At 48.3% G+C, this 14,201-nt stretch overlaps 2 protein-coding genes across 3 annotated transcripts in view; one reads left to right on the top strand and one right to left on the bottom strand.

Moving 5' to 3' along the window:
* Window positions 1–14,201, bottom strand: part of LOC126522531 (procathepsin L-like) — a 123,235-nt gene that overhangs the window by 75,639 nt on the left and 33,395 nt on the right. The gene's annotated exons all lie outside the window — the stretch shown is intronic.
* Window positions 1–14,201, top strand: part of LOC140218882 (uncharacterized) — a 45,496-nt gene that overhangs the window by 12,844 nt on the left and 18,451 nt on the right. Inside the window, exon 9 of the mRNA XM_072288589.1 lies at window positions 1,483–1,690. Within this exon, the coding sequence (XP_072144690.1) occupies window positions 1,483–1,690 (208 nt within the window). The remainder of the gene's footprint in view (window positions 1–1,482; window positions 1,691–14,201) is intronic.

Raw genomic sequence — 14,201 nt, 5'->3', positions numbered from 1 at the left:
CGGTCACAGTGCACGCTATGCCACAGATATGAGCAGAGGGCCCACGCATGAAGGACAAATGCTTAGAAAAAGTTTACTGCAAGAATGGAATGGAATGGAAAACTTTATTGTTTCTTTAAGATATTAGCGAGTTGAGGACGAAGTCTTCATTCTTGAAAACTTTGGGTCCTCTTCAGCCTTGGGTGGGCCCCTAGTCCAGGGCACCACTGAGTCGGGCCACCTCGCTTGCGTGTGCTATGAGGGTCCTTTGGACCCCTAGCTCGCAGCTGGTGAGCCGGCTCTCCCATTGCTCCGCACTTGGTGTTGTATGTTTGTGGAATGTCTTGTTTCTCTCGCATTCCCATGTGATGTGATATAGTGTTGGCCTTGCTCCGCACCACGGGCATACGCCGCAATATTGTGTGGGGAACATCCTGCTTAGTACGTAAAGATTTGGAAAGGAACCCGTCTGCAGTCTACGCCATCCTGCGGCTTCCTCCTTCGTCAACGCTTTGTGTGGTGGGGGGTATTGGAATCTTCGCCCCCTATATAGGTTTAGCAGCTCTGAATAACTGTCCCCGCAAGTAATCTGAGGCTCTCCCGGGGGGACTGAGGCGCCCGCTCGGATGGTGAAGCCTCGAGCTAAGCTGTCCGCCCCTTCATTGCCCTGAATCCCTGCGTGGCTTGGTATCCAGATTATGTTGTGTGTAGGTTGTCCTTCATAGAGCGGTGCTCTACTAAGGATCTTGAGTGCCGTGCTGCTTATTCTACCCCTGATATAGTTTCGGCACGCCTCTTGTGAGTCTGTTAGGATGTTGAGGGATTTTCCTATCCTGTATCCTTCCTCTGCTGCCAGTGCAACAGCTATTTCCTCTGCTTCGGTTATGTCTGATACCGCTGCCGTGAGACTCGTGATTAGTTTGCTTTTATTATTAGCTACTACCGCTACTGCGTGTTTCCTGTGTTCTTTTGGATAGAGGGAAGCATCTGTGTAGAATGTGTTGTCTCTCTGCCCCATCGTTCTTTCGTAGAATTCTGCCCTAGCCTGTCGCCTGCTGGCATGGAGATTGGGGTCCATATTGCGGGGGACAGGTTGTATACGTAGTTTCTTCCTTAGCAGGTCCGGTATTATTGCCCTACTACTTTGCGGTTTTTCTATTTCCCAACCCAACTTTGTCAGGAGCGCCCTTCCTGTTGTTGTGTTACTGAGCCTTCGCGCTTGTGCCTTGAGCTGGCATTCTTTTAGTTCTTCAAACGTATTGCTGATTCCCAGTTGCATCAGCTTGTCATTGGATGTGTTTCTTGGGAGATGAAGGGCTGTTTTGTATGCCTTCCGAAGGATTGCTTCGGCTTGTTCTCTTTCGGCTTTGATGGTTACATGGTACGGCAGGGAGTATGTGACCCGGCTGACCACCAGGCTGTTGACCAGCCTGAGGGTATCTTCCTCTCTCATGCCGTATCTCTTGTGCGCAACTCTGCTGATCATGCGGCCCACTTGTCCAGCTGCTCTACTCAGCAGGCAGAGGGTGTGGCTGCACCTCCGGCTGCCCTGCAACCACATGCCGAGGATCCTGATCATTTTCTGTTCCGGAATGTTCTGGCCTTCGATTTTTACTTCGAGTGGGGCATCTGTTGGGTGCCTTCCCACTCTGAGGAGCTCAGACTTCTCCGTGGAGCATCTGAGGCCTCTTTGCTGCGTATATTCCTCGATGCAAGCGGCGGCTTTCTGTAGCGCTTCTTGCTTGTTCCCTAGTGATCCTTCGGTGGTCCAGATGGTTATGTCGTCTGCATATATGGCATGACTGATGCCCTGGACTTCGTTGAGCTTCTTCGCAAGGTTGACCATGGCGATGTTAAAAAGTATCGGCGAAATTACCGAGCCCTGCGGAGTGCCCTTGCATGGCGTTTGAAAGGTGCCGCTCCGCAGGTCTCCGAGGCCTACAGTCGCTGTTCTATCTGTGAGGAAGCTTCTGACATAGGCGTGGACTTTCTTCCCGCAGTTGGTAGTGTTGAGTCCTTCCATAATGGCGGCGTGGGATACGTTATCAAAGGCCCCTTTGATATCGATGGCCATGACGACGTTCTCCCCGTTTTTCGGCATTGGTTCGAGTACCTCTTCTTTTAGTTGTAGCAGGATGTCTTGGGTGGATAGGTTTGCCCGGAAGCCGAACATGGTGTTGGGGTACCACCCTCCGTCTTCTAGGTGCGTTTGAATTCGTCGGGTCACAATTTTCTCAAACAGCTTGCCGAGGCACGATGTGAGCGAGATTGGCCTGAGGTTTTCAATTTGTAGTTTCTTGCCGGGCTTGGGAATCATGACCACCACGGCGTGTTTCCACTCCGCTGGGACTGTTCCGTCTTCCCATAATTTGTTGAGGTAGATGGTGAGTTGGTCTACTGCTTCTTCACTTAGGTTTCGTATTAGCGAGTTGCGAATCTTGTCCGCCCCTGCCGCCGTGTTCTTCGTGGTTGCTCATATGGCTTCGACAACTTCTTCCCTTGTGATGGGCCGGTCTGTTGTGGGGTTCTCCTCTCCTTGGTAGTCGCCTTGATAGCATTCCACCGAGTCTTTCCCATAGCATTTTTCTCGTACTGCTTGGAGTAGCTGGTCTTCGGTCCCTTCATATTGGTGAATTAGTCTCTGAATAGATTTGCTGCTTTCTGTTTTGCTTTTGCTTGGGTCCATTAGTGTTCTGAGGATCTGCCACGTTCTAGCTGTGCCGAGGGTGCCATTCAGGGAGGTACTAAACTGTTGCCACCCCTGTCTCGCTAGCTGCTTTGCATATTCCTCCGCTTGCTGTGTTATTTCAGCAATTTTCTTCTTTAGTTTCCGATTTAGTTTTTGGCGCTTCCAGCGCTTGGTTAGGCCCCGTCGTGCCTCCCATAGTCTGAGGAGTCGCTTGTCCACTTCCGGCGCTTGTTCTGTTCGATCTACCTCTTTGGTGTAGAGGTCCCTGATTTGCTGGAGTTGTTGGCTCCATTCTTCTACTGAAGTTATATCCCCTTTTAGCTGTTTGCAGTGGATTCGGAAGGCGTCCCAGTCTGTTAGGGTTGCCTTACCAATTTTCCTCTTGATGCTTTCTGCTTCCGTGCTGATCCTAATGATGTAGTGATCGCTTCCCAGATTTTCTTGCAAGTTTTCCCATGTCGCTTGCTTGGCGCCCCTGACAAAAGTTAGGTCGGGAGATGTGTCCACACTGACGCTATTCCCCTGTCTAGTAGGTTGGCCCTCATCTGTGAGTAGTTCGCAGCTTATGTTTTCTGCTGCTGCACAGATGCTGCGTCCCTTTTTGTCTTCAGTTCTGCTGCCCCATTGCGGGCTTTTTGCGTTAAAATCCCCGGCTATTATCAGGGTGTTCTGTCCCGCTAGCTTTTTTGCTTCTGTAAAGAGTTTGATGAAGTCTCCCCTATTTTTAGGTGGGCTGTATAGATTAACTATGAAGGTACTTTTAGCTTTCCGCTTCCTCTTGGGGATTATCTCGGTTACTATGTGTTCAAGCTGTGTATTCTCGAATTCTTTGTGTGCAATGGTGGTGATTTTGTTGCTAATTAGAGTAGCTGTTCGTCCGTTCTCCTGGCAAGTATATCCTCTCAGGGCTGGAACACAGTTTGTCTATTGTAAAAGTATTAGATCTGGTGGGGTTCCTCTAGTGTTAATGAACTGCTGTAGGAGCCCTTGTTTGCGCTTGTAGCTCCTGCAGTTCCATTGCCATATCTCTAGTCGGTTTTGTCCTGCCATGTTGATGTATTAGAGTTTGCGTTCGTTCCCTGGGATTCTGATCCGAACCTGCGCTCATTGTAGAGCCGGTCTCTGGCGTCGTTTACAGTTTTCTGTGTGTTTTGATTCTTTACATAATTTCGAAAGCTCTGATCTTGCATGGCTATCTTTTGATTTAGCTGCTGCATTTGCTGTTGCATTTGCTGTATCATTGTTTTCAAATCGTCTATTGGGGAGGTTCCCCCTTCGTTAGTCTGTTAGCTTCCTACGCTCTGCTGCGGGGGTGAGGATGGCCTGACAGGCGGAAAACCTGCTTTTCGCGTCTCTTGTATTTCTGCTATTAGTTCACTTATTTGTTTTTTGAGTTGCCTGTTTTCCTCACGGGTCTGTTCCTGTTCCCTCTTAAGATTATTAATTTCGGCAGTAAGCCTTTTTTCGTTTTCTGTTTGTGTGTTTGTGTTGTTACTGTTGTGCGGAGCAAAAAGCGTCTTGGGAGGGCCGGCTCCCCAGCTCACCTTAACTCCGCCGCTCTTCTTCTGTAGTTGCTTCGGCTTCGCCCAGATCTGCTGACCGCCCAGGGGTGGGTAGGACTCGTCCCGCTCCCGGCTCTGAAGACGATGCAAACACTTTGAGCCACAATGACGTGACAATTTCACCAGGACGACAACATATACAAAGTACGAAGCAATATATCCATGGCACGTCTTAAAAGAAATGTCGCAGTAGAGATGGCCTCACTCCCATCTAACAGCGTAGCCCTGCAGAAACGCACGGTTACAAATAAACTAATTCTAACAATTTATAAGATGATGTCCTGTATTTAGAATGTACACAAGTGCTATGTGCGTTGATGATGTGACAAAGGCACTTTACATAATTTGTAGTAGCGTTATGAAATTTGTATTACAAAATATATAATTGATACGAGGGCACGCACACAGAACTCCCGGGTACCTCATACTAGGTCGTTCATAATATTTCTGGTGGCCTGTCTACAAGAACCAGGCTGGCTGTAAAGTAAGTCATACGCGAACATAAGCCAACGACAGGAAACGGAATCACCACTGTCGAAGGAACTACTCTTGCCCAAGGATGAGCGACTGCTCTGACAGAAACGACAGTAGCTCAAAGTAGAGCCTCTCTAAAAGCAGAAATAGAGAGTGGCGGCGATTTTTTGCGGCCACTGCCTCGCACCGCTTACGCCAAGAACAGCAATCAAAAGTCGCGTGATGTGACCACGTGAGAAACTACCAGGTGTGACAAAGTGGTTATTCACAAGGCCACGGAAACCAACACACATGGCCCCCCAAAGTATCCCAGCAACGGTGCATTGTAGCAGCATGTGCTTATTGGATTCTTGAAGAGGGCAATTAGGACACAGCGAATATGCGACCATGCCCTACCACTCGTCTTGTCACGCTTTAGGAGTACTTTCCACCCTAGACGCCACATGAAGTCGCGTAGATGGCCAGTCAAAAAAAGATGCCGTTATCGCAGTCCAAGGAACATTATTGTAACATGGGCGGTACGTTGTGGGAAGCATAGGAAGCAGTAATGCTCACATTGCATCCACTACACGGTTTTCGAGCATGTTTAAAATAAGTCATATAAAGTGGCGATAAAATAACACAACCATTGAGTGAAGTGCAGACGCATTTAGCACGTGTGGCCCAGGATCGAAGTGTACGCCTGGTAAGAGGTAACGTATTTTTGTGCCAAGGAAATAGCAGGCAAGTTTACTCGCGGAACGCTGATCACGCTGTAGCTTGTGGAGCGGAAGTCGCAAAGCAAGCAACTGGAAGCGGGCAGAACGGGATGGGAACACGAACCCATCATGAGAGCGTGGTTGCCCATGTGCAGCGCGACAGAGTAGTTCTGTGCTGCCCAACCAGAAGAAGGAACCAAGAAAGGACAGCAATGACCTAAATGCAATATCCACAATGTTGGCTGTAAGACGTGACAAATGTGCCACACACGGCCGAAAAAAGCGAACTGTGCTAAGTGCCTTCTTTCTAATAGGGGTAAAGCATGTTTTTCATCATCCTGAATATTTCACATTAGATCTTCAAGTTTTGAAAGCCACACAGAGCCTGATATGTCATCATAGATTAAAGAGGCCTAAAATACAAATGAATAGAATCACTATTTTGAAGACGTAAAAATGGACAGACGTGTATCTGGGGAACCAATGAACAAATAACGATATTTAACATAAATTTGCGCAGCATCTGAAATGTCTCCGTACTCAGTGAATGTTCGAAAGCTACGGCATATGCTATCTTCGTTCCAGAGATACAATGTTATGTCATCGGCGAAGGCTGTCCCCTTCGCAACACCGCTATCAGGCAGTGGGAGACGGCGCAGGTAAGGTTCTCTCAGTACTCAACGCAGAAATGGCTCAAGGCTGAGCAGAAAGAGGGCTGAGAATAAAGAGCACTCTTGATGAACACCACGAGTAACGGGCATTTCCACATCCATCAAGGAACAGTATACTTGAAATATTCAAATAGGCGTTCCTAATAAGTTCAACAATGTCCGACAATATAACAAACGAGGTGAGTACTTTAACTATGCAGCTACGTTAAAGGCGATTGAATGCCTTTTCTTGATCTAGTGAAACCAAGAGACCACATACAGACCTGGCCAGCCTGTATGTCATTGTGTCACGCGTAACAAGCCCTAAACTAAGTTTCCCTTTGCCAAGGACTGAGCATGCCTGGTGGTGTCCTATTAAGGAAGTCATCAGGCTTCCGAGGCGTCGAGACACAACTGATGTGAAGGTTTTGTAGTCAGTGTTGAGAAGCGTAATTGGCCTCCATTCCTCGGGACGAACTGATAATGGATCGTGCTTAGGAATAAGCACAATGTGACCGTCGCGAAAACTAAGCGGGAATTCAAAGTTCTCAGAGCAGCGGCTGGTAGCAAATAGAAAAGTGTCACCAATATTTTCCCAGAAGGTAAGATAAAACTCATCGGGCAACCTATCCGGTCCAGGTGCCGACCCACGCTTCATGGAATAACGCCTTCACCTCATCAGCTGACGGTCGTGCACAAAGACGGTCAGCCACCTGAGCTGGAACCTGAGGCAGCCCACTAAGTATCGTACGAGATCCTTGAGCATCATGATTCCTTTGCATAGTCGTACGCGCCACGTTTTCAAAACACGTTACAGAGAGTGATTAATCACGCGTGGGAGGGGACATAGCAAGAAGTGCTCATGTGGCCGTAGAAACGAGCGGATTCGACTGTCTAAAAAGTGAGTTTCTTGCGAAGCGCAGAACTTCAGGGTGTGCAAACGTATTACGTCTGTATCGCCAAGCAGCAGCTGACAAACTCGAAGCTGCGATGAGGCATTGGAAACGCCTCCGTAGCTCAAGCTGCCATGACCGCATCAGCAGCGTCAGTCGATGGACCCGAAGGGCAATACGGAGTTTCATGGCAGTATATGCCAATTTTTCTTACATACGTCGTCTGAGTGCACGTCTTTCAGCTGAAAAATGCAGACATCACTGCACCTTGAGCACGTCCCATGACTCTTGGCCAGATCCAATAAACGAGAAGAGAGGGGATTAACCGAGGGTCCCGGTTTTTATTAGTCATATCATGAGAAGCCAACAAACACTGACACCAAGGAAAACATAGGGGAAATTACTTGTGTTTAATAAATGAAATAAAGAAACGATAAATTAATGGAAATTAAAGTGGATGAAAAAACAAATTAAAAACAAATTAAAGTGGATGCGAAGGTTGTGGGTTCGGTTCCCACCTGCGGCAAGTTGTTTTTTCATCCACTTTAATTTCCATTAATTTATCGTTTCTTTATTTCATTTATTAAACACAAGTAATTTCCCCTATGTTGTCCTTGGTGTCAGTGTTTGTTGGCTTCTCATGATTGGTCAGATCCAGAAAGAGAGACGTGCAAGACTCATGAAAAACAAACAGGCGAGCGCACGTCATGTAGAACATGAATGTGGAGGCGCAAAGCTTTTACTGAAGAGCGAGCAGGGAAGCAAACTTCAAGCATAACTGGTGTGTGATTGTAAATATAAACAGTGAATAAAGGTAAAGTTATCACATCAGATTGTCAGACATACTAAATTAAACTACTTTGCTCATAAGCACGGTCCAAGCTGTTTAACGACGCGCCGCGTTGCCGCGTCCAGAAAAAAGGAAGGTTCATGGAAAAGTCTATATGTATCCAGCAATGAAAAGTGCACGACGAGACCACGCAACTCCAGTGCGTTCCAATCAGGTTGGCCTCAGCCCGGGCCTTGCATATCTGCTTGCGTGTCTAAAACACTCTTAAAATCCCTAACAAGCAGCACGTGACGACTGTTCATGAGATGCACGTCCAGGTTGCGAAAAAAATTATTAGACTTAGTGGCCTGGACTGGTCCACAGGTTCACAAAATACGCAACGTAAATGATGACAGTGCACGATCAAATATTAATATCTGCCTTGTCGCACTATAAAAAGAAACATTATAATCTCGCAACAGAGGTTTAGTGAAAATAATGATACCGACTTTACTAGGGCGTGATGTCGCGAAAGAGAAAAAAACTATCTAGATTGAAAGTGCGTTTGAAAGAAAGAAAATGTTCAATAGTGAAAAACTTTGCTACTTGCAAACACAATGCTGCAACTTTTACGGCGGGCCACATAATTCGGGCTTGTTCTATAGGAGTTCTGAACCCCTGTGCGTTTAGTGAAAAAAATATATAGGGCGCCAGCCACATTTAGTTATAAAATTCCCACTGAACGGACCTGGTCGTGTTCAAATCGGCGCCCCGGCAAAAAGTCTGGGGGACATGCACTACACACGTCACAGGGCACAATCGACCCTCCCAAAAATCCCGAGGTTTCCTTGGCCTCTGTAAGTCAGCGCGGTGATCTGGGCCGCCATCTGAGTAAGAAGCTGGCATGTGGACACGCTTTACTTCTCGAAGGAGCGCCATTTCTGCGTCGTATCAATCCAGGCTTGGAGAGAGTAGCGTCGGTAGCGGTTGGGCTGCGGGATCGGTGTCATATACGACGACAAATTCGGCAACCTGTGGCTCATACAGACGCAACGGCCCAGTGGGTTTTGCAGAAGAGTCACAAGTCGGATGCGACGTTGTAGGCAACGCAATTGAGGTGCGTGAAGTCACAACATATTTCGTGTGTGTATCGAGCGTCGAAATCGTAGGGTAAGTTGTTTTAGAGATGTTTAAAACCTCAGTGCGATCAGGAGGATTTATGGTAGTAATCGAAGTGGAGCCGCTATCGGCCGTAGTAAGCTTGTCCTTTGCTGCTTCGGAGACCAGCGAACATGCCTTGCTGTGATTGCCTGAGCTGCTTGCTTCTTCTTTGTCATTTGCCGGTGCTGGTTGATGGGGTGTCAAGACAACTTCTTTGGTTACGGCTTCACGCGCAGTCGCAACCGTAGCTGGTGCCAGCAGCTGACACCGGCAGTGAGGGGGGAAATGTTCCCGCAGGAGTGTCTGTGTAAACGCCGCAAAGGGCACACGACAGTAGGGTGACGATCCCCGCAACGCCGACAAGGATGGTGACATCCATTGGTTTCGTGGCCATGGATACCACAACGACCACAGAAAGCTGCGGTGCACTGTGCACGGTAGTATTCGCGGAGCCACACCGAGGACACGAATTGCAAGCCATGGTAGTAAAACGCCACACGGCGACCAGAGGCAATCAGGTAATTGGGGACAGAGGTTGCACGTAATTGGGGACAGAGGTTGCGGGGCTCATTTCTGTCCAATCGAAATGGGTGCCCCTGAGCATGTGATGTCGTCCGCTCATAAGACCGGCATTGACCGACACAGCCTTGTAGTATGGTGATAGTGCCTGGACGAGGACTTCGTTCGGAACGAAAGACGGCAAGAAGAGGCAGGTTACTTTGGTAACTTGCGGGCCGACGGGAACGATAGGACAACGCTGGCCACCAATGACAAAGTAGCCATCATAGACGATTAGAATCATGGGAACCACGCTCTTGACGGTAACTTGCATGTTGACGCCGCGAATGTGCTGATCGCAGTACACCTCGGAGAGGACAATTATAGAGTCCATCTCGTCGACGACGGTCTGGGGACCATTCCCCTTAGGGACAACAACGTCAAAGACTTGGGCCTTCGAAGGAGTCCACGACACTGCAGGCGCCATGGCGTGAAGCACGCAGGGACATCCGCAGAAACCTTCTTCTTCCTCCTCTTCGCTCCGTCCCGCGCACACGTTCACCTCGCGCACACGCAGGCGTAGAGAACTATAGCATACATGCTCCTTCTAGTGGGTCCTTCACCTGGCGCAAGTGAGTTATTGAACTGATTTGATACTTAAATTAAGATATGTCTCAAAATTTGTAAAGTACGACTTACACACGACCAGCAGACATCATACCATCTGATTGTAGTTCGAATATTCGAGAAAACATAAATCTGTTACGCTGAAACTCAAACACAAAGCATTCCAGCTGCCGTTTGTTTTTGCATGAGCAAAGCTTCGTACGTGGACACGAAAAAATCACGACCAACGAGAGACTAACAGCGGCGCTGTAAAAATCGGCTTAAAGATGCCAAGCGTCCCGAGTCGACATTCACACCGGAATGGAGTCGAAGGTTCCGACCAAACATTGCACTTGAGAAGCCTCTTTTCGAAAGACAGACCTTACCGAGCGAGATTATGCTGCACCACGACAGATCCTTTGATGTGACGTAGCACTTGGAGCATGCTAAGCATCTCAACCCAGGTGCGGAAACAGAAAAGAGACTCGGGACTTCTTGTGTGCTATGGAAAGAGTCTAATGTTGCAAGTACTTGCAACCATATATGACTGGAAAAAGAAAGCTGCTGATTATGATTTGGCGATTTAATTTGAGACATTACGTGATGCACGTGTAACGCAAACGGGGCAAACAAGACAGGAGAGAAGACTGACTTCTCTGTTGTTTAGTGAGCCTCGTTCGAGCCACACATCGCTTCAATTAAAACTGTATTCTCTCTCCTTGGAATAGAAGCTACTTGATAGCATTGATAGCTACTTGATAGCAGGGACATCCGCAGAAACCTTCTTCTTCCTCCTCTTCGCTCCGTCCCGCGCACACGTTCACCTCGCGCACACGCAGGCGTAGAGAACTACAGCATACATGCTCCTTCTAGTGGGTCCTTCACCTGGCGCAAGTGAGTTATTGAACTGATTTGATACTTAAATTAAGATATGTCTCAAAATTTGTAAAGTACGACTTACACACGACGAGCAGACATCATACCATCTGATTGTAGTTCGAATATTCGAGAAAACATAAATCTGTCACGCTGAAACTCAAACACAAAGCATTCCAGCTGCCGTTTGTTTTTGCATGAGCAAAGCTTCGTACGTGGACACGAAAAAATCACGACCAACGAGAGACTAACAGCGGCGCTGTAAAAATCGGCTTAAAGATGCCAAGCGTCCCGAGTCGACATTCACACCGGAATGGAGTCGAAGGTTCCGACCAAACATTGCACTTGAGAAGCCTCTTTTCGAAAGACAGACCTTACCGAGCGAGATTATGCTGCACCACGACAGATCCTTTGATGTGACGTAGCACTTGGAGCATGCTAAGCATCTCAACCCAGGTGCGGAAACAGAAAAGAGACTCGGGACTTCTTGTGTGCTATGGAAAGAGTCTAATGTTGCAAGTACTTGCAACCATATATGACTGGAAAAAGAAAGCTGCTGATTATGATTTGGCGATTTAATTTGAGACATTACGTGATGCACGTGTAACGCAAACGGGGCAAACAAGACAGGAGAGAAGACTGACTTCTCTGTTGTTTAGTGAGCCTCGTTCGAGCCACACATCGCTTCAATTAAAACTGTATTCTCTCTCCTTGGAATAGAAGCTACTTGATAGCATTGGCCAAGAGATTCTGCTGACACGGAGGAAGAAGAAGTTTGGTTCGACACAGTCGCACTGCTCTATCGCTCCCTAGTGTTTTGAATTTTTTCGACGTTTTGTCAAACAGATTTGTCGAAGACGTCGGACGACTCGCCAAGGTACCTTCCCTACCGGAGGCCGGGGGGGCCTTCACCTCCCGTCGCTTCGATAGGAGCCTGCAGAAGAGCCCGATCTGGTAGCGGCGAGAGCTCCGTCATGGCTACGCCTGACCTGACACCGTGCCAGAGGCCACCGACTGGCCCTGAGAGCAATCGTGACTGTAAGCGATACAAGGCTACAGAAACAGACGACGAGTCTACGCTTATTGACGATTGTGACATAGCTGACATCACAGATCTGGACGATGAAGGCTTCAGGCTTGTGCGTCACCGCAAGAAGAGGACCGTCGGAATCCCAGTGATTGTTACGCCTGCCACAGAAGGAGCCGACCTGAAAAAAGTAAATCCCATTGTTCTGTCTACTGAAATTGAAAAAATTCTTGGCGCATCGCCAGTTAGGAGCCGATTTACTGCTCAAGGAGCCCTGCTTCTAGATGTACAGACAGAAGAGCATGTGAATTCCCTTCTCAGCTGCAAGTCAATCTCAGGGACTGCAATCTCAGCACGAGTGCCCAATTCGTACCTGCAAAACACGTGCATTATTAGAGGAGTACCGAAGTGGTACACTGACGAGGAACTGTTGCTATACCTAAAACCACAAGGTGTTTACCATGCAAGGAGAGTCACGCGACGCGTTCAAATTTCCGAATCCGATTGGGAGTCCAGGCGAACCAGCTCCGTGGTTCTTACGTTCGCTCCAAATAAAGACCGCCCAGAGAAGATCAACTTGGGCTTCACAAGACACGAGACCATCGACTACGTTGAGACACCACCTCGGTGCTTCAAGTGTCAGCGCTATGGACATGTGGCCAAGTACTGCCGTGGTGAGCAGCGGTGCAAGAGATGTGGAGGACCGCACGATTTCAAAACATGCGCGTGCAGCGAGAACTTTGTATGTGCAAACTGTAGTGGTGGTCATCCAGCTAGTTATAGTAAGTGTCCTACGCGGGCAGCGGCAATAAAGCGTAAGAAAACGTTTATCTTGGGGCCAACAAGAAACGATGAGAGAAATACGACAAAGAAAAAGACAGAAAGTCACAGAGAGTCAGACGAAATCAAGTGGAGCTCAAAGAGTGAAACTGATTTTCCAAGCCTGAAGCCTTCTCCAGGAATCCAGGACACAGTGGTGCCATCGCGCAGCGGACCGGCTAAAGCAGTCAAATCAATGAACAGAGGCCCCGTAGACGAGAAGACTGCTGAACAACCGGAACAGCGAAGCTATGTGTCTGTACTGCAGCGACCCCAATCGCGTTGCGAAGAAAACACACCACTGGAGGACTGTCAGCAGGTGCTACGTGCTCTCTTCAAGGCCTTGCGATCACACATAGAGAAGATGCCGGCGAGCTCGATGAAGGAAATGCTCGAAGTAGTCCTGGCGCTCGAGTCAGTGATTCTAAGCTCCGCCTCTTTTTAAAGCACCTAGCAATATGGATGCGGTCAGGACACAATGTTCACCATCCCGTCCACAGGCGCCACTTATTATGCAATGGAACTGTGCGGGTCTTGCGTGCCATTTACCTGAACTGTCGCTTTTCTTACGCAACATGCCTGTGCCAATATTGGCCTTGTCTGAGGCTGGTCTTCCAAGTTCCAGATCAATTGCTGGTTATGTCGCACATGGAAACAAGAGTATTCCGACATTTCCGAACGGAAGCGCCATGCTATATGTGACGTGAAATACCACATTACGTTCTACCAGTACAAGACCTTTGCAGCAGTGCTTTGGAAGTCACTGCTGTACAAGTGCGGCTGGGAAACCGAAGCCTCAGCGTGGCCTCCGTGTATGTGAGCTCTCGCCTGAAGGTATCGATGGGAGAAATTATAAGAGACCTCTGCAGCCGCTGCCCAGCTCCGAGGATTATATGTGGGGACTTCAACGCGCACCATACTCTCTGGGGCGACAAGGCGACTGATGCACGTGGAAAGCAAATTGTTGGTGCTTTAAACATCGAGGGTCTCTGTGTGGCAAATGACAAACAGCCAACGTTTTTTCGACCACCGGCCTCTTACAGTGTCATTGACTTGACGTTACACTCAACGGACATCCTCGCATCTTCAACGACTAGTAAAGATAGAATGGGCAGTGATCATTTTCCTGTCTTCGTTAACATTGCTGGATATAGAACCAACGGCCGAAGATCCTGTCCTGTGACGCATTGGGATACGTACAGGGATGGCCTAAGCGAATCATCTGGAGACCTGTTCGCGGACATGCTACGTAGCAAGAGATTGGCTACCGCTGAGCTGAAGCTACCCGATCACTTCCCCGCTCCGGATCTAAAGCTCAAAAATCTATGCGCTGCCCGTAGAAGAGCGGAACGGAGGCTGATGAGGACGAAGGGCGACCCACCAATGAAGACTATATATAACAGGATTAACGCAGTTATTCGACGTTATACAAGGAAACTAAGAAGAGATCAATGGGCGTCATTTTGTGCAAGCCTATCGGTCTTCACGCCAGTTCCAAGG

The sequence above is a fragment of the Dermacentor andersoni genome, chromosome 6 (genome assembly GCF_023375885.2).
Source record: "Dermacentor andersoni chromosome 6, qqDerAnde1_hic_scaffold, whole genome shotgun sequence".
Classification (NCBI taxonomy): Eukaryota; Metazoa; Arthropoda; class Arachnida; order Ixodida; family Ixodidae; genus Dermacentor; species Dermacentor andersoni.
This window is presented reverse-complemented; position numbering and strand designations above follow the sequence as displayed.